This window comes from Coturnix japonica, chromosome 6, assembly GCF_054131305.1.
Source record: "Coturnix japonica strain WE chromosome 6, WE-NBRP24, whole genome shotgun sequence".
NCBI lineage: Eukaryota > Metazoa > Chordata > Aves > Galliformes > Phasianidae > Coturnix > Coturnix japonica.
The window spans coordinates 22,317,569-22,336,580 of record NC_140668.1 but is presented as its reverse complement, the minus strand read 5'-3'; the positions used below and the strand labels follow the sequence as shown (position 1 = coordinate 22,336,580).

The 19,012-nt window shown below is 51.7% G+C and overlaps 3 protein-coding genes across 3 annotated transcripts; all 3 read left to right on the top strand.

Moving 5' to 3' along the window:
• The first annotated feature begins 406 nt into the window (after nt 1-406).
• Nucleotides 407-4,045, top strand: LOC146760492 (uncharacterized). The gene is made up of 2 exons (XM_085550828.1): nt 407-2,807; nt 3,724-4,045. The coding sequence occupies exon 1, from the start codon at nt 897-899 to the stop codon at nt 1,755-1,757; it is 861 nt and encodes a 286-aa protein (XP_085406954.1). The 5' UTR covers nt 407-896; the 3' UTR covers nt 1,758-2,807; nt 3,724-4,045.
• LOC146760491 (uncharacterized) lies at nt 3,744-9,995 on the top strand. The gene is made up of 3 exons (XM_085550845.1): nt 3,744-3,886; nt 8,821-9,073; nt 9,434-9,995. Exons 2-3 carry the CDS (start codon nt 8,824-8,826, stop codon nt 9,514-9,516), a joined length of 333 nt encoding a protein of 110 aa, XP_085406971.1. The 5' UTR covers nt 3,744-3,886; nt 8,821-8,823; the 3' UTR covers nt 9,517-9,995.
• Nucleotides 9,996-10,688: 693 nt separating this feature from the next.
• Nucleotides 10,689-18,977, top strand: LOC146760490 (uncharacterized). Its single transcript, XM_085550813.1, has 4 exons — nt 10,689-11,927; nt 12,769-12,867; nt 13,784-13,946; nt 18,875-18,977. The coding sequence occupies exon 1, from the start codon at nt 10,957-10,959 to the stop codon at nt 11,815-11,817; it is 861 nt and encodes a 286-aa protein (XP_085406939.1). The 5' UTR covers nt 10,689-10,956; the 3' UTR covers nt 11,818-11,927; nt 12,769-12,867; nt 13,784-13,946; nt 18,875-18,977.
• The last annotated feature ends 35 nt before the right edge of the window (nt 18,978-19,012 follow it).

Here is a 19,012-nt window from a genome sequence, read left to right as displayed (position 1 = left end):
ATGAAGCGGTCGGCTTCACGTCTCTCCCTTGACATGGTGCAGTGCAGGTTTTCCCCCGTTTCCTTGTTGGTCTTCCCAACCTGTGGCCTTTCAACCAACCCGTAAGTGCTGGTGACAGGCTGTGAGCATCTCCTTGCTCTCTGAGGACTGACAGAAAGAAACCAGAGGAGGGGAAGCAGCCCGGCAGGAAGAAGGGTGTCCCGTGCTCAGCCCCTTGAGTTGGCCTCTCTTCCCTGAGGGCTCTTTCAGCTTCTGATGGATGCACCGTGTGTTGCTGTTTGCCCTGGGAAGCCCAGCTGCACGCTGGCAGCCGTGGCCTGTGCATCAGCCTCCCCTTGAGGCCCAAGGAGTTGTTTGTTTTTATGTATTCACTATTGGTGTGGCATTTTGTTGTTTTGTTCTGCTTAGAGATCAAGGGGTAATTTAACACCGTTGGAAGTCATTGGGGTTCAGGAGTAGCACATGTAGAATTTTGATCATGCAGCAAGTTGTGATTTCTACTGTGTTAAAGAACTGGCACACACATATACGCCTGCAGCCGGAGCTTGATTGACTCTCGTCAATACGGCCTTCCAAAGCCCGGCCCTGGGGAGTTGTCCAAAAATTTTCCAACCTTTTGTATTACCTAAGTTTATTTTAAACAGACAAGGAGGAGTAATCTCTTAAAGGCTTTTTTAAAGGCATTGGACTAGGTTTTGATTATCACGTCTCAGGAAGCTTCTGCATTCCACCTAGTGCTAATGTGATACATCAAGAGCAGATGACACAAGAGATTCAGGCCTTGCTGCCAGTCTTTTACGAATCAGAACTTTGTTTCATGTTGCCAGATATTGTGGTTTCCTTTTCAGGGGATTCCTTTGCTGTATAATAAGAAGGCCGAGGGCATCCTGGCCTGCATGGGAAACAGTGTTGCCAGCAGGAGCAGAGAGGTGATTGTCCCCCTGTTCTCAGCACTGATGAGGCCGCAGCTCGAGTGCTGTGTTCAGTTTTGGGCCCCTCAGTGCAAGAAAGACATCGAGGCCCTGGAACGCGTTCAGAGGAGGGCAACAAAGCTGGTGAGGGGTCTGGAGCACAGGCCGTATGAGGAGCGGCTGAGGGAGCTGGGATTGTTCAGCCTGGAGAAGAGGAGGCTCAGGGGAGACCTCATTGCTCTCTCTAACTTCCTGAAGGGAGGCTGTAGTGAGCTGGGGCTCGGCCTCTTCTCTCGTGTCATTAATGATAGGACCAGAGGGAATGGCTTCAAGCTGCGACAGGGGAGATTCAGGCTGGACACTACGAGGTATTACTGCTCAGAAAGGGTGGCCAGGCACTGGAATGGACACAGGGAGGTGGTGAAGGGAAGGGGACGAGGGCGAGGAAGGAAGGAAGGGAAGGGGAAGGTAAAGGAAGGAAAGCGAGAGGAAAGACACGAAATGAGACGTGAATTTTGGGTCCTTTTCCGGCAGCCGCCCCCCCCCAACAGGCCCCAGCCCGGCCTGAGCCACGTGACAGTGCCAGTGCCAGTGACAGGAAGTGCTTCCTGCAGGCGGCGGAGAGCACTTCCGGGCCATGGCGGCATGGCGGCCATGAGCGGGGCCGGGAGGAGCGGGCTCTGTGCTGCGAACGGGGTCGGGCCTCGGGGCGGGGGCACGGAGGGGCTGTCGGGGGAGGAGCTCGCGGCGCTGCCGGCACCCAGAGGCGGCTCCCGGGCGGCTCCACGGTCTCGCTGTGCTGCGGAGTCACCCGGCCGGCCCCAAAAGCCTGGAGGCAGAGCCTGAGCCGGCCCCGGCCCGGATCGTGTGGTGCGGCTCCGGCCGTGCTGGGCTGTGCGGCAGGAAGATGACTTGCGGAATCAAACTCTATAACCCAAAGATGGGTTCTAAAGCAGGTATGTTTATTCCAGCGTTGCGCAGCGCCGGGTGCAAGCGGGAGAGCTCCACCAAACTTGCACACCGTAAGGAGAAAAGTGTGTTACAGATATAGGTTAAGCTAATACGTAATCAATAGTCTCCTCCTCAGTTTGATTACATATTCATTACATTCCCTAGGACCCCGTTCCCCGCGACCCTTGCCGTTGTTTTGGGGTGAAATTCTTCTTCTGTTTTCTTCTTGGTGTTATCTGCTGGTATCGTTCTCCCATGTCAGCATCATCTTGCCCGGGGGTATCTAATCCTTCTTCTTGTCAGAGGTCTCCGGACAATTTCTTCTTATCTTTATTGCCCTCTTCTCTGGTTTTATTTTGACTAAGTGTCTGTAATTCCCCCTATCCCTGCACTTTTAAATGTAAACTATCTGCAGTTACCCTTTGTCTCGGATTCTGTGAAGTTCCCCTTTCCCTTTCTATAGCAAAGTGTTACCTTGCCTCCATTTCAGTCTTTGGGTCCCCAGGGAGGCTCTCCCTGGGGGTGTCCCGATTCGAAGGCAGGATTCAATCCCGCCGCAGCCCGTCCATGGCAGGCAAACGCTTCTCTCCTCTGCTCTTGGGACTCAGCAGTGCCAGGGGTTTCACAGCGCGCGTGTTGCAGTGGCTGGCAGCCTCCGTGTGTTTCTCTATTGCATACAGGATCCCATGGTGGAGCCGCGTCAGAAGCAGACGTTGGTGTCTTGTGGCAGGAGCAAGGGCAGTGGAAGCGCTGCCCAGGGCAGGGCGGTGGTGACTGCCATGAGAGCGGAGGTCTGATGCCATCTGCGAGGGATGGGATTTGCATCCGGTGGCTTTTCCGTTGCAGAATGTCCAGCAGCAGAGCGTGAGTGGCCGTGAAATGAAGCTGGGCCCCAGGAGAGCCGCCTGGAGCTGCGTCACGAGCTTCGTGCGTGGCCAGCGCAAGGTAGGTGTGCCTTACTGTAAGCGTGCGCTGAAGCAGTTTTGGTTAAGCACGGCTCACTCCTCTGTCTGCAACAGATGGGCTTTCTGCGCGCTTTATTGCTGTGGCCGTAGAATTCCCTCTTTCTTACCATCTGATCTGTGAAGGCTTTTGTGTGGGAAGGTTTTGAGGAATGAGGGAGTAGAAATTGCTTTAGTCACGAGTCATCTGGAAAGGTTTCACAGAAACGGTGACATTTGCAGAAGGAACGTATTGGCATTGGCAGTTGTGCCAAATACTCACTGGGATGGAGAGGAGGGAGTACCTGCAGAAGACCGTTCTCTTCTGGTTTTGAGGAAGCCGGGCAGAGCTCAGATTGCAGCTTAAGCAATGTTCTTTTGTCACACTCTGTGTCCTGTGTTGCGTTCTCTCCTTTCAATTCCAGTTCTCCTGACAGGTTAGGCTTGAATTCAGCATAATATCTGCTTCTCCCTGGGTTCAGGTTCTTTGGGTCTCCTGCCTGCTTTTCTCCCTTTTCTTAATGGAGAGTGGAGTTTCTACCACAGAGCAAAGTTTCGTGATTGACAGAAACAAATATGGAACATATTAGATGAACACAGCTCTGCATTTTTTTCTTCCTCCGAACAGCAAGGGACTTCTGTGCTCTCATTAATATCATCAGTGAGTAGATGCTGCCTTCTGCTGGAGCCTAAAATGCTTTCTGCAGTTGAGTGGTTGGAAACATAGGGTTTTAACTTAAAATTGTTTGCGCAGGGTGAAGGTTGGGAATACAATTAGAATACAGTTACACAGTGCTCTATCCCCAGCACTTTCCATCATTTTTCTTAACACAGCTTACGGTTCATTTCAAAACAAACTAACAAAGATGAACTTGGGTTAGCGTAGCCTCTTTTAAATGATCCTTCTGTGTCTTTTCCAGGCTGGTAGCAGAATGGAGACTTTCCCGAGGCACTGAGGAACAGACACAAGCTTCTTTTGAAGGCTTCAATGAAATTCTGCCCCAGCAGTATCTGTGGTCTTTTGATGCTAAGGAGCTGGACGTAAAGGATTCTTTGACTATTGCCAGATCCAGGCTGCTACAGGTATGTCACGGTTTAAACTAAAAATCCACCTGCGTCCGTGACAGGGACTGTGGGCCCAGCAGGGGCCCTAGGCCGAAAGGAAAAAAAGTTAATTAGGAAAAGAAAACAGCAGCAACAATCTAAGGAGGCACACTTATTTACTAAATTACTATATCGAAATACAGGATAACACAGTATAATACAATATAATTGAAAATTGAGCTAACGAATCAAGCAAAATAGGAGAGAGAATGAGTCCCGAAACCGAGAGGCCTACTGTAAATCTAGGCGAAACGGTGAAGGCTCCCACACACTCCCCTGAACGCCAGAACTCGAAAGACGTCAGTCTAGCCTGCGACAGAGTTAATATAGTGTCCAGGTCCCGTGACCTCGTGTTGTTCTCTGGGAGATGTAGTCTTCTTCTGTAAGTTGCAGATTCAGTAAAACTATTCATGCTTTATATGATGTTATGATGTGGAATACTGATAGCAAAATTACAAAATTATTAAACCATGACAAGGTAATACTTGCATTTCAGTCAGTGTCTGAAGAGCAAAGTTCATTAAGGCTGGCGGTTCTGTTTTCAGGATGTGTGAGAGAAGCCTTATGTATCAGTTAGTATTTGGTTACTGTGTTGGTCTTCACTTTCTTCTTTGCAACCAATTTACACGTTTCTAACGTTAAGATTCTGCCAGCATAAATTTTTTGGCTAACAGTGTTTTTGTAGTCCTTGACAATGTGATTTGCGTGTGTCTAAAGAGTGAGCAACTAGAAAGCAAGGGAGCAAAGAACCAAATATCAGCGGATGGTCAAATTACTGAGTGGAGCAGGTTTTAGCTGCTTTTGGGTTCTCCAAGTTATACTCTACAGCAGAACATCGTATTTCTAGCACAGAATGGTACGGTTAGGTAAAGACAAAGTACGTTGTTAGTTTGAATGTCTAAATACAAATGTTTTCATGAGTGGTATTTCTCTTTTGTGGCCTCTCCACATTTTCTTTGTGAGCGGATGTTATTATTTGCTATGAAAGTTTGAGAGTTTAATATTAAAAACGAGTGTAGTGTGATTGCAGGTGCTTTTAAGTACAGTAGTATTTCAGTACAATAGTCTTGCTGTAGAAGCAAAGTAGTAGGTTGTAGTTTCAATGATTCCATGTGGGTGCCCAGCCCAAAGTGGGGATTCCCTTATGAAAGGAGGGGGAGGGTGAAGGAGGCCGAGGGCCCTTTTCTCGGGGCCAGCTCTCTGTGCCCTCTTGCTGGCCGGAGAGAAGGGCTGCCCGCTGGACACAGGGAGTGCCTTGTAGCTCCCGTGCCGTGCCCTGCCCTCCAGCCCCCTCCTCATCCTATGCGGAACACCACTCCCAGCAGCACAGGTGCCATTTTGGAATCTTCCCCATGTCACAGCTGTCACCTTGGTTGCTGCGGCTCCACCCGACTCACTCACCTCTGAGAGTGCTGGGCAGGTAGCAGCCATGTCCAGCACGAAGCGAGGGCGAGAGGAATGTAGTGAGGATTTAAGTGGGAGAAGGAGCTGGGGGCCCCAGAACCGAAGAGGAGGAGGGTGCCCGCCATAACCATCAAATGGAGGAGGGGGAAAGGAGCCCGTTTCCATCATGCCTGGACCAGCCCTGTGACCACCACCCATGTGGAGCCGATGGAGGTGGATCCCCCTCCGGAGGAACCGATGGAGGTGGATCCCCCTCCAGAGGAGCCCATGGACGTGGATCCGCCCGCGGCATAGCTGGCCTGGCACCACACCACCGTGGTCATGGTCATGACCGTTGGCATGGTCACAGCTTCACCATCGCTGGTCCAGGCACTCGGCTCCTTTCCTGCTGCGTGGCCCCTGCCCCCAGCATGAGCTGGGTGGCATTATTTAACATCTTCTTCTCCTCCACCTCGTTGCTCCTCCGGTTCTGTGGGCCCCCAGTTCCTTCTTCCCCCTGTTGTAGTTAGGTGTTTGCTCTGTTCTTTGTTTTGATGGTTGTGTTAGGTTAGTGTTAGTGTTCAGTTTAGTTTTAGCGTTAGGGATAGGTTCCTGTTTGTTCTTTAGAGTTAGGCATAGGTTCCTGTTTGTTCTTTAGGGTTAGGTATAGGTTTCTGTTGTTATTTTAGAGTTAGGCATAGGTTAGTGTTCGTACTTACAGTCAGGCATTGGCTGCTACACTCAAGTAAAAGTAACCGCTGCTCCTGGGTAAGCACACAGTGTTGCCATCAGGGCTCAAGCTCAGGCAGCCAGCTGACCGGGGCAGAATTTGTGTTAGACGCTGCTCAGTGACAACACCCAGAACAAAGTAGCAAGGATGTGAAGTGCAGGAGACTACTTGCGCTTAGCACATTCTGTCTGCTGTAACAGCATTACTCAAAGATTTCTAATCAGGCCAAGATCTTTGTGATGCAGCAGTTTGTTCATTACTGCCATCATGGGCGCACAACCCTACTGGCGAGGAATGGAAGGCCCTATATGCTGGCCCGACCCTACCCGCAGGGAGGTGTGCTCCCTCCCCTGGGCACGGGTCAGGGACATTGCTGGGAGACTTCCCAGTCTGATCTGCCCTTCTGTCTACTATCCCCTGCTGATAGTTCAGGCTGGCAGTGAAGAAGTTAGTAAAAAAAGCCTGAAGGCTATCAAAGATGATTTCAGGGGACTGGGGCGGGTAATCGAAGGAACAGGTGTGCGGGTGGTTATTGCATCTGTACTTTCAGTGGCAGGGAGGGATACTGAGTTGGACCTAAAAACCCACCTCTTAAACAAATGGTTAAAGAGTCGGTGCAGACATAGGAGTCTTGGTGTTTTTCACCATGGGGCAATTTATTTGGCTCCTGGCATGACAGCTACAGACGGAAGCGGCCTGTCTCAAAGGGGTAAGAGGGTTCTAGCTGAGGAACTGTCAGGACCCCACCAAAAACCTGCACCCTGACTTGTAAAATGGTTACACAGATATAGGTACACCTCATACATAGTCAATGATGTAAGGAAGGACACTGGACACACCTTCGTTGGCTCCACAGCCGCAGTCCAACACGGCGGCCAGGCCCGTCGATCCATTCCTTTGCTTGCTGCCAGTTCCCACAGGGAGTCCTCATTCAGACACCTGAAACAACAACGCACACAAACACATCAGGCAAACAACAGACACGCACACAAACACAAAACGCCCTCCTCGGATCCCGCCACTCACCCTTCCTTTGCCAACTTCTCTCGCTCACCTTCAGGGCAGTGCCAGCCCCTTCAACCCGATCACAGAATCACAGAATGACCCGGGTTGGAAGGGACCTCAAGGATCATGAAGCACCAACCCCCGCCTGGCTGCGGGGCTGTGGCAGCCGGTGTGGCTGGGTGCAGCACGTGGGCATGTGGGAGGGCCTGCAGCAGGGATGTGGGGTGTAATCAGAGTGACTGGAATTCCAATTCAGTCAGAGGTCTTAATTGTAGGTAAGGGTTGAATCCGCCAAGGTGCCGCACAAGGAGAGGCGCTGGGTGCGACTATGGAAAGCAGAGCTTGTGTGTCCCAGGAGGCAGGCGTAGTCAGGTCCCCTTTGGAGCCTGCCGTTGTTGGTGCTCAGCTCAGGAGCCCCATCAGGAGCTGCTGCGTGCTGCGTCTGTGTCACGGACTTATCTAGATCAATATGATTGACTGATCAATCTATGATCTCCAGATGATGTTATGATGTGAAATACCAATAGAAAAAAATACAAAACCACAACAGTATGGCAGCCCAAAAAGATTCCCTTGTGGAAGAAGGGGGAGGGTGAAGGAGGGTGAAGGAGGCCGAGGGCCCTTTACTTGGGGCCGGCTCGTCTGTGCCCTCTTGCTGGCCAGAGAGAAGGGCTGCCCGCTGGGCACAGGGAGCACCTTGTAGCTCCCGTACCATGCCCTGCCCTCCAGCCCCCTCCTCATCCTATGTGGAACTCCAGTGCCAGCAGTGCGGCCGCCATTTTAGAACCCTCTCCATGTCACCATGGTCACCGTTGCCGCATGCCTCTGACAGTTGTGGCAGTTAACAGCCATGCCAGCTGCGAAGAGGGCCAGGGTAGAAGTTTCTGGTGGGAGGATGGAGCTGGGGGCCCTAGGAGTCAGAAGGAGGAGGGGGCCCGCCATGACCATCAGGCAGAGGAGGGGTAAGAGAGCCATTATCCATCATGCCTGGACCAGCCCTGTGACCACCACCCATGTGGAGCCTATGGAGGTGGATCCCCCTCCGGAGGAACCGATGGAGGTGGATCCCCCTCCGGAGGAACCGATGGAGGTGGATCCCCCTCCGGAGGAACCGATGGAGGTGGATCCCCCTCCAGAGGAGCCCATGGACGTGGATCCGCCCGCGGCATAGCTGGCCTGGCACCACACCACCGTGGTCATGGTCATGACCGTTGGCATGGTCACAGCTTCACCATCGCTGGTCCAGGCACTCGGCTCCTTTCCTGCTGCGTGGCCCCTGCCCCCAGCATGAGCTGGGTGGCATTATTTAACATCTTCTTCTCCTCCACCTCGTTGCTCCTCCGGTTCTGTGGGCCCCCAGTTCCTTCTTCCCCCTGTTGTAGTTAGGTGTTTGCTCTGTTCTTTGTTTTGATGGTTGTGTTAGGTTAGTGTTAGTGTTCAGTTTAGTTTTAGCGTTAGGGATAGGTTCCTGTTCGTTTTTTAGAGTTAGGCATAGGTTCCTGTTTGTTCTTTAGGGTTAGGTATAGGTTTTTGTTGTTATTTTAGAGTTAGGTATAGGTTTTTGTTGTTATTTTAGAGTTAGGTATAGGTTTCTGTTGTTATTTTAGAGTTAGGCATAGGTTAGTGTTCGTACTTGCAGTCAGGCATTGGCTGTTACACTCAAGTAAAAGTAACCGCTGCTCCTTGGGTAAGCATGCAGCTGGTTGCTCACCCCGAGCAATGAGTGCGACTGCCCTGACAGTTTGATGACATCTGCGATGAACTGAATTTCCCTCTTGGGACTTTTCCTTTGCAGAACATGGAGGAGCAGAGCGTGAGTGGGCTGAGAAATGGAGCTGGGACTCAGGAGAGCAACACGTGGCTGTGTCCCAGAGCTCCCAAAGTGTGGCCATTGCAAGGTAGGAGTGCCTTACCGAAAGCGTTGTTCAAGCACAGCTCCTGGCACTGTCTGCAACAGATCCGCTCTCTGCGTGCTTTCTTTCAGTCGCTGGTGTTGTGCAGCACAGCCACGGCACGGCCCTCAGTGCGTACGCGAGGAGCGTGGAAAGGTAGGTGGTGAATTTTCATCTTGCTAACGCTAGGATTAGGAATGGTGAGCATTCCTAAAAGAGTGGCCACAAAGGTGTGATCTGCCTCGGGGAGAAGTTGATTCTCGCCTCTTCAGCTTTTCCCTTCTTTTCTGTCCACCTGTCCTTTCCAGCTCCTCCTCCCCTCAGCTGCAAGTGGGGCAGTGCTCGAGTGTGAGGACTCTTCCTTGGCATGCGGTAACAGACAATGCAGATGTGACTTTTGTGTCCTTCCTTGTTCTTGGGTTTGTAGCCCAGGGATATCTTGCGAGCAGCTCTCTAAGTCAGACTGTGCTGGCAGCGTGCGTGAGTGAAATAGTGCCTCTTTTTTCCCTCTTGCAGCAAGCTTGCCGAGGCAAGGCAAGCGCTACTCAGCTGAGGAAGAAAGCCGAGAAGGAAAGCAGAAAGCAACGATGAGGGCTTGAGCAAGAAGCTACAAAGGACAGCAGAACCACCTGCAACGCTTCCTCGGAGGTGGCACCAAGAGCTGCTGACTCAACAGTCCAGTTTACTGGCACAGCCGTGCTTTCCCTGTCATGGACGGTGGAGATGATGGAAGTGAACTGGACAGGAAGGACTTGTGCTGCGTTAGAAGCAATGAGGGCTTCACATAGGCAGGACTTGGTGTATGGCAAGAGCTGGAGACGCTGCGTTCCTTCAGGGTGTGTCTCTTGAGGTCCAGGCCTGGTGTAGGGTTAGGTTGAAATAGGGCTGGCTGGGACTGGAGAGGGAGGAGGTGACGTAGCCCCGGGGTTTGGCTTCTCCTTGGGTCTGACTGGAGGCTGAGTGACTGATTGCTAAGCGGCAATCCTGGGCACTGGGGTTTCATTTTGGGGTGTGGGCGGGGCAATAAATAGAAGCCAAATCTTCTTGTACGCAATAAAATTGAAGCGAACTTTCTAAACCTGGTGCTGCCTCTTTCAGTAGCTGGTCAGAACGTCCCTCGCTCGGGCTGGCAATCGCAGGGCGATGAAGCGGTCGGCTTCACGTCTCTCCCTTGACATGGTGCAGTGCAGGTTTTCCCCCGTTTCCTTGTTGGTCTTCCCAACCTGTGGCCTTTCAGCCAACCCGTAAGTGCTGGTGACAGGCTGTGAGCATCTCCTTGCTCTCTGAGGACTGACAGAAAGAAACCAGAGGAGGGGAAGCAGCCCGGCAGGAAGAAGGGTGTCCCGTGCTCAGCCCCTTGAGTTGGCCTCTCTTCCCTGAGGGCTCTTTCAGCTTCTGATGGATGCACCGTGTGTTGCTGTTTGCCCTGGGAAGCCCAGCTGCACGCTGGCAGCCGTGGCCTGTGCATCAGCCTCCCCTTGAGGCCCAAGGAGTTGTTTGTTTTTATGTATTCACTATTGGTGTGGCATTTTGTTGTTTTGTTCTGCTTAGAGATCAAGGGGTAATTTAACACCGTTGGAAGTCATTGGGGTTCAGGAGTAGCACATGTAGAATTTTGATCATGCAGCAAGTTGTGATTTCTACTGTGTTAAAGAACTGGCACACACATAGACGCCTGCAGCCGGAGCTTGATTGACTCTCGTCAATACGGCCTTCCAAAGCCCGGCCCTGGGGAGTTGTCCAAAAATTTTCCAACCTTTTGTATTACCTAAGTTTATTTTAAACAGACAAGGAGGAGTAATCTCTTAAAGGCTTTTTTAAAGGCATTGGACTAGGTTTTGATTATCACGTCTCAGGAAGCTTCTGCATTCCACCTAGTGCTAATGTGATACATCAAGAGCAGATGACACAAGAGATTCAGGCCTTGCTGCCAGTCTTTTACGAATCAGAACTTTGTTTCATGTTGCCAGATATTGTGGTTTCCTTTTCAGGGGATTCCTTTGCTGTATAATAAGAAGGCCGAGGGCATCCTGGCCTGCATGGGAAACAGTGTTGCCAGCAGGAGCAGAGAGGTGATTGTCCCCCTGTTCTCAGCACTGATGAGGCCGCAGCTCGAGTGCTGTGTTCAGTTTTGGGCCCCTCAGTGCAAGAAAGACATCGAGGCCCTGGAACGCGTTCAGAGGAGGGCAACAAAGCTGGTGAGGGGTCTGGAGCACAGGCCGTATGAGGAGCGGCTGAGGGAGCTGGGATTGTTCAGCCTGGAGAAGAGGAGGCTCAGGGGAGACCTCATTGCTCTCTCTAACTTCCTGAAGGGAGGCTGTAGTGAGCTGGGGCTCGGCCTCTTCTCTCGTGTCATTAATGATAGGACCAGAGGGAATGGCTTCAAGCTGCGACAGGGGAGATTCAGGCTGGACACTACGAGGTATTACTGCTCAGAAAGGGTGGCCAGGCACTGGAATGGACACAGGGAGGTGGTGAAGGGAAGGGGACGAGGGCGAGGAAGGAAGGAAGGGAAGGGGAAGGTAAAGGAAGGAAAGCGAGAGGAAAGACACGAAATGAGACGTGAATTTTGGGTCCTTTTCCGGCAGCCGCCCCCCCCCAACAGGCCCCAGCCCGGCCTGAGCCACGTGACAGTGCCAGTGCCAGTGACAGGAAGTGCTTCCTGCAGGCGGCGGAGAGCACTTCCGGGCCATGGCGGCATGGCGGCCATGAGCGGGGCCGGGAGGAGCGGGCTCTGTGCTGCGAACGGGGTCGGGCCTCGGGGCGGGGGCACGGAGGGGCTGTCGGGGGAGGAGCTCGCGGCGCTGCCGGCACCCAGAGGCGGCTCCCGGGCGGCTCCACGGTCTCGCTGTGCTGCGGAGTCACCCGGCCGGCCCCAAAAGCCTGGAGGCAGAGCCTGAGCCGGCCCCGGCCCGGATCGTGTGGTGCGGCTCCGGCCGTGCTGGGCTGTGCGGCAGGAAGATGACTTGCGGAATCAAACTCTATAACCCAAAGATGGGTTCTAAAGCAGGTATGTTTATTCCAGCGTTGCGCAGCGCCGGGTGCAAGCGGGAGAGCTCCACCAAACTTGCACACCGTAAGGAGAAAAGTGTGTTACAGATATAGGTTAAGCTAATACGTAATCAATAGTCTCCTCCTCAGTTTGATTACATATTCATTACATTCCCTAGGACCCCGTTCCCCGCGACCCTTGCCGTTGTTTTGGGGTGAAATTCTTCTTCTGTTTTCTTCTTGGTGTTATCTGCTGGTATCGTTCTCCCATGTCAGCATCATCTTGCCCGGGGGTATCTAATCCTTCTTCTTGTCAGAGGTCTCCGGACAATTTCTTCTTATCTTTATTGCCCTCTTCTCTGGTTTTATTTTGACTAAGTGTCTGTAGTTCCCCCTATCCCTGCACTTTTAAATGTAAACTATCTGCAGTTACCCTTTGTCTCGGATTCTGTGAAGTTCCCCTTTCCCTTTCTATAGCAGAGTGTTACCTTGCCTCCATTTCAGTCTTTGGGTCCCCAGGGAGGCTCTCCCTGGGGGTGTCCCGATTCGAAGGCAGGATTCAATCCCGCCGCAGCCCGTCCATGGCAGGCAAACGCTTCTCTCCTCTGCTCTTGGGACTCAGCAGTGCCAGGGGTTTCACAGCGCGCGTGTTGCAGTGGCTGGCAGCCTCCGTGTGTTTCTCTATTGCATACAGGATCCCATGGTGGAGCCGCGTTAGAAGCAGACGTTGGTGTCTTGTGGCAGGAGCAAGGGCAATGGAAGCGCTGCCCAGGGCAGGGCGGTGGTGACTGCCATGAGAGCGGAGGTCTGATGCCATCTGCGAGGGATGGGATTTGCATCCGGTGGCTTTTCCGTTGCAGAATGTCCAGCAGCAGAGCGTGAGTGGCCGTGAAATGAAGCTGGGCCCCAGGAGAGCCGCGTGGAGCTGCGTTACGAGCTTCGTGCGTGGCCAGCGCAAGGTAGGTGTGCCTTACTGTAAGCGTGCGCTGAAGCAGTGTTGGTTAAGCACGGCTCACTCCTCTGTCTGCAACAGATGGGCTTTCTGCGCGCTTTATTGCTGTGGCCGTAGAATTCCCTCTTTCTTACCATCTGATCTGTGAAGGCTTTTGTGTGGGAAGGTTTTGAGGAATGAGGGAGTAGAAATTGCTTTAGTCACGAGTCATCTGGAAAGGTTTCACAGAAACGGTGACATTTGCAGAAGGAACGTATTGGCATTGGCAGTTGTGCCAAATACTCACTGGGATGGAGAGGAGGGAGTACCTGCAGAAGACCGTTCTCTTCTGGTTTTGAGGAAGCCGGGCAGAGCTCAGATTGCAGCTTAAGCAATGTTCTTTTGTCACACTCTGTGTCCTGTGTTGCGTTCTCTCCTTTCGATTCCAGTTCTCCTGACAGGTTAGGCTTGAATTCAGCATAATATCTGCTTCTCCCTGGGTTCAGGTTCTTTGGGTCTCCTGCCTGCTTTTCTCCCTTTTCTTAATGGAGAGTGGAGTTTCTACCACAGAGCAAAGTTTCGTGATTGACAGAAACAAATATGGAACATATTAGATGAACACAGCTCTGCATTTTTTTCTTCCTCCGAACAGCAAGGGACTCCTGTGCTCTCATTAATATCATCAGTGAGTAGATGCTGCCTTCTGCTGGAGCCTAAAATGCTTTCTGCAGTTGAGTGGTTGGAAACATAGGGTTTTAACTTAAAATTGTTTGCGCAGGGTGAAGGTTGGGAATACAATTAGAATACAGTTACACAGTGCTCTATCCCCAGCACTTTCCATCATTTTTCTTAACACAGCTTACGGTTCATTTCAAAACAAACTAACAAAGATGAACTTGGGTTAGCGTAGCCTGTTTTAAATGATCCTTCTGTGTCTTTTCCAGGCTGGTAGCAGAATGGAGACTTTCCCGAGGCACTGAGGAACAGACACAAGCTTCTTTTGAAGGCTTCAATGAAATTCTGCCCCAGCAGTATCTGTGGTCTTTTGATGCTAAGGAGCTGGACGTAAAGGATTCTTTGACTATTGCCAGATCCAGGCTGCTACAGGTATGTCACGGTTTAAACTAAAAATCCACCTGCGTCCGTGACAGCAGGGCCCAGCAGGGGCCCTAGGCCGAAAGGAAAAAAAGTTAATTAGGAAAAGAAAACAGCAGCAACAATCTAAGGAGGCACACTTATTTACTAAATTACTATATCGAAATACAGGATAACACAGTATAATACAATATAATTGAAAATTGAGCTAACGAATCAAGCAAAATAGGAGAGAGAATGAGTCCCGAAACCGAGAGGCCTACAGTAAATCTAGGCGAAACGGTGAAGGCTCCCACACACTCCCCTGAACGCCAGAACTCGAAAGACGTCAGTCTAGCCTGCGACAGAGTTAATATAGTGTCCAGGTCCCGTGACCTCGTGTTGTTCTCTGGGAGATGTAGTCTTCTTCTGTAAGTTGCAGATTCAGTAAAACTATTCATGCTTTATATGATGTTATGATGTGGAATACTGATAGCAAAATTACAAAATTATTAAACCATGACAAGGTAATACTTGCATTTCAGTCAGTGTCTGAAGAGCAAAGTTCATTAAGGCTGGCGGTTCTGTTTTCAGGATGTGTGAGAGAAGCCTTATGTATCAGTTAGTATTTGGTTACTGTGTTGGTCTTCACTTTCTTCTTTGCAACCAATTTACACGTTTCTAACGTTAAGATTCTGCCAGCATAAATTTTTTGGCTAACAGTGTTTTTGTAGTCCTTGACAATGTGATTTGCGTGTGTCTAAAGAGTGAGCAACTAGAAAGCAAGGGAGCAAAGAACCAAATATCAGCGGATGGTCAAATTACTGAGTGGAGCAGGTTTTAGCTGCTCTTGGGTTCTCCAAGTTATACTCTACAGCAAAACATCGTATTTCTAGCACAGAATGGTACGGTTAGGTAAAGACAAAGTACGTTGTTAGTTTGAATGTCTAAATACAAATGTTTTCATGAGTGGTATTTCTCTTTTGTGGCCTCTCCACATTTTCTTTGTGAGCGGATGTTATTATTTGCTATGAAAGTTTGAGAGTTTAATATTAAAAACGAGTGTAGTGTGATTGCAGGTGCTTTTAAGTACAGTAGTATTTCAGTACAATAGTCTTGCTGTAGAAGCAAAGTAGTAGGTTGTAGTTTCAATGATTCCATGTGGGTGCCCAGCCCAAAGTGGGGATTCCCTTATGAAAGGAGGGGGAGGGTGAAGGAGGCCGAGGGCCCTTTTCTCGGGGCCAGCTCTCTGTGCCCTCTTGCTGGCCAGAGAGAAGGGCTGCCCGCTGGACACAGGGAGTGCCTTGTAGCTCCCGTGCCGTGCCCTGCCCTCCAGCCCCCTCCTCATCCTATGCGGAACACCACTCCCAGCAGCACAGGTGCCATTTTGGAATCTTCCCCATGTCACAGCTGTCACCTTGGTTGCTGCGGCTCCACCCGACTCACTCACCTCTGAGAGTGCTGGGCAGGTAGCAGCCATGTCCAGCACGAAGCGAGGGCGAGAGGAATGTAGTGAGGATTTAAGTGGGGAGAAGGAGCTGGGGGCCCCAGAACCGAAGAGGAGGAGGGTGCCCGCCATAACCATCAAATGGAGGAGGGGGAAAGGAGCCCGTTTCCATCATGCCTGGACCAGCCCTGTGACCACCACCCATGTGGAGCCGATGGAGGTGGATCCCCCTCCGGAGGAACCGATGGAGGTGGATCCCCCTCCAGAGGAGCCCATGGACGTGGATCCGCCCGCGGCATAGCTGGCCTGGCACCACACCACCGTGCCAGGCCCCGCGTTGGCATGGTCACAGCTTCACCATCGCTGGTCCAGGCACTCGGCTCCTTTCCTGCTGCGTGGCCCCTGCCCCCAGCATGAGCTGGGTGGCATTATTTAACATCTTCTTCTCCTCCACCTCGTTGCTCCTCCGGTTCTGTGGGCCCTCAGTTCCTTCTTCCCCCTGTTGTAGTTAGGTGTTTGCTCTGTTCTTTGTTTTGATGGTTGTGTTAGGTTAGTGTTAGTGTTCAGTTTAGTTTTAGCGTTAGGGATAGGTTCCTGTTTGTTCTTTAGAGTTAGGCATAGGTTCCTGTTTGTTCTTTAGGGTTAGGTATAGGTTTCTGTTGTTATTTTAGAGTTAGGCATAGGTTAGTGTTCGTACTTACAGTCAGGCATTGGCTGCTACACTCAAGTAAAAGTAACCGCTGCTCCTGGGTAAGCACACAGTGTTGCCATCAGGGCTCAAGCTCAGGCAGCCAGCTGACCGGGGCAGAATTTGTGTTAGACGCTGCTCAGTGACAACACCCAGAACAAAGTAGCAAGGATGTGAAGTGCAGGAGACTACTTGCGCTTAGCACATTCTGTCTGCTGTAACAGCATTACTCAAAGATTTCTAATCAGGCCAAGATCTTTGTGATGCAGCAGTTTGTTCATTACTGCCATCATGGGCGCACAACCCTACTGGCGAGGAATGGAAGGCCCTATATGCTGGCCCGACCCTACCCGCAGGGAGGTGTGCTCCCTCCCCTGGGCACGGGTCAGGGACATTGCTGGGAGACTTCCCAGTCTGATCTGCCCTTCTGTCTACTATCCCCTGCTGATAGTTCAGGCTGGCAGTGAAGAAGTTAGTAAAAAAAGCCTGAAGGCTATCAAAGATGATTTCAGGGGACTGGGGCGGGTAATCGAAGGAACAGGTGTGCGGGTGGTTATTGCATCTGTACTTTCAGTGGCAGGGAGGGATACTGAGTTGGACCTAAAAACCCACCTCTTAAACAAATGGTTAAAGAGTCGGTGCAGACATAGGAGTCTTGGTGTTTTTCACCATGGGGCAATTTATTTGGCTCCTGGCATGACAGCTACAGACGGAAGCGGCCTGTCTCAAAGGGGTAAGAGGGTTCTAGCTGAGGAACTGTCAGGACCCCACCAAAAACCTGCACCCTGACTTGTAAAATGGTTACACAGATATAGGTACACCTCATACATAGTCAATGATGTAAGGAAGGACACTGGACACACCTTCGTTGGCTCCACAGCCGCAGTCCAACACGGCGGCCAGGCCCGTCGATCCATTCCTTTGCCTGCTGCCAGTTCCCACAGGGAGTCCTCACTCAGACACCTGAAACAACAACGCACACAAACACATCAGGCAAACAACAGACACGCACACAAACACAAAACGCCCTCCTCGGATCCCGCCACTCACCCTTCCTTTGCCAACTTCTCTCGCTCACCTTCAGGGCAGTGCCAGCCCCTTCAACCCGATCACAGAATCACAGAATGACCCGGGTTGGAAGGGACCTCAAGGATCATGAAGCACCAACCCCCGCCTGGCTGCGGGGCTGTGGCAGCCGGTGTGGCTGGGTGCAGCACGTGGGCATGTGGGAGGGCCTGCAGCAGGGATGTGGGGTGTAATCAGAGTGACTGGAATTCCAATTCAGTCAGAGGTCTTAATTGTAGGTAAGGGTTGAATCCGCCGAGGTGCCGCACAAGGAGAGGCGCTGGGTGCGACTATGGAAAGCAGAGCTTGTGTGTCCCAGGAGGCAGGCGTAGTCAGGTCCCCTTTGGAGCCTGCCGTTGTTGGTGCTCAGCTCAGGAGCCCCATCAGGAGCTGCTGCGTGCTGCGTCTGTGTCACGGACTTATCTAGATCAATATGATTGACTGATCAATCTATGATCTCCAGATGATGTTATGATGTGAAATACCAATAGAAAAAAATACAAAACCACAACAGTATGGCAGCCCAAAAAGATTCCCTTGTGGAAGAAGGGGGAGGGTGAAGGAGGGTGAAGGAGGCCGAGGGCCCTTTACTTGGGGCCGGCTCGTCTGTGCCCTCTTGCTGGCCAGAGAGAAGGGCTGCCCGCTGGGCACAGGGAGCACCTTGTAGCTCCCGTACCATGCCCTGCCCTCCAGCCCCCTCCTCATCCTATGTGGAACTCCAGTGCCAGCAGTGCGGCCGCCATTTTAGAACCCTCTCCATGTCACCATGGTCACCGTTGCCGCATGCCTCTGACAGTTGTGGCAGTTAACAGCCATGCCTGCTGCAAAGAGGGCGAGGGTTGAAGTTTCTGGTGGGAGGATGGAGCTGGGGGCCCTAGGAGTCAGAAGGAGGAGGGGGCCCGCCATGACCATCAGGCAGAGGAGGGGTAAGAGAGCCATTATCCATCATGCCTGGACCAGCCCTGTGACCACCACCCATGTGGAGCCTATGGAGGTGGATCCCCCTCCGGAGGAACCGATGGAGGTGGATCCCCCTCCGGAGGAACCGATGGAGGTGGATCCCCCTCCGGAGGAACCGATGGAGGTGGATCCCCCTCCAGAGGAGCCCATGGACGTGGATCCGCCCGCGGCATAGCTGGCCTGGCACCACACCACCGTGCCAGGCCCCGCGTTGGCATGGTCACAGCTTCACCATCGCTGGTCCAGGCACTCGGCTCCTTTCCTGCTGCGCGGCCCCTGCCCCCAGCATTAGCTGGGTGGCATTATTTAACATCTTCTGCTCCTCCACCTTGTTGCTCCTCTGGTTCTGTGGGCCCCCAGTTCCATCTTCCCCCTGTTAGGTTAGGTGTTTGTTATGTTCTTTTTTGTTGATGGTAGTGTTAAGTTAGTGTTAGTGTTAGTGTTCAGTTTAGTTTTAGTGTTAGGGATAGGTTCCTGTTCGTTTTTTAGAGTTAGGCATAGGTTCCTGTTTGTTCTTTAGGGTTAGGTATAGGTTTTTGTTGTTATTTTAGAGTTAGGTATAGGTTTTTGTTGTTATTTTAGAGTTAGGTATAGGTTTCTGTTGTTATTTTAGAGTTAGGCATAGGTTAGTGTTCGTACTTGCAGTCAGGCATTGGCTGTTACACTCAAGTAAAAGTAACCGCTGCTCCTTGGGTAAGCATGCAGCTGGTTGCTCACCCCGAGCAATGAGTGCGACTGCCCTGACAGTTTGATGACATCTGCGATGAACTGAATTTCCCTCTTGGGACTTTTCCTTTGCAGAACATGGAGGAGCAGAGCGTGAGTGGGCTGAGAAATGGAGCTGGGACTCAGGAGAGCAACACGTGGCTGTGTCCCAGAGCTCCCAAAGTGTGGCCATTGCAAGGTAGGAGTGCCTTACCGAAAGCGTTGTTCAAGCAC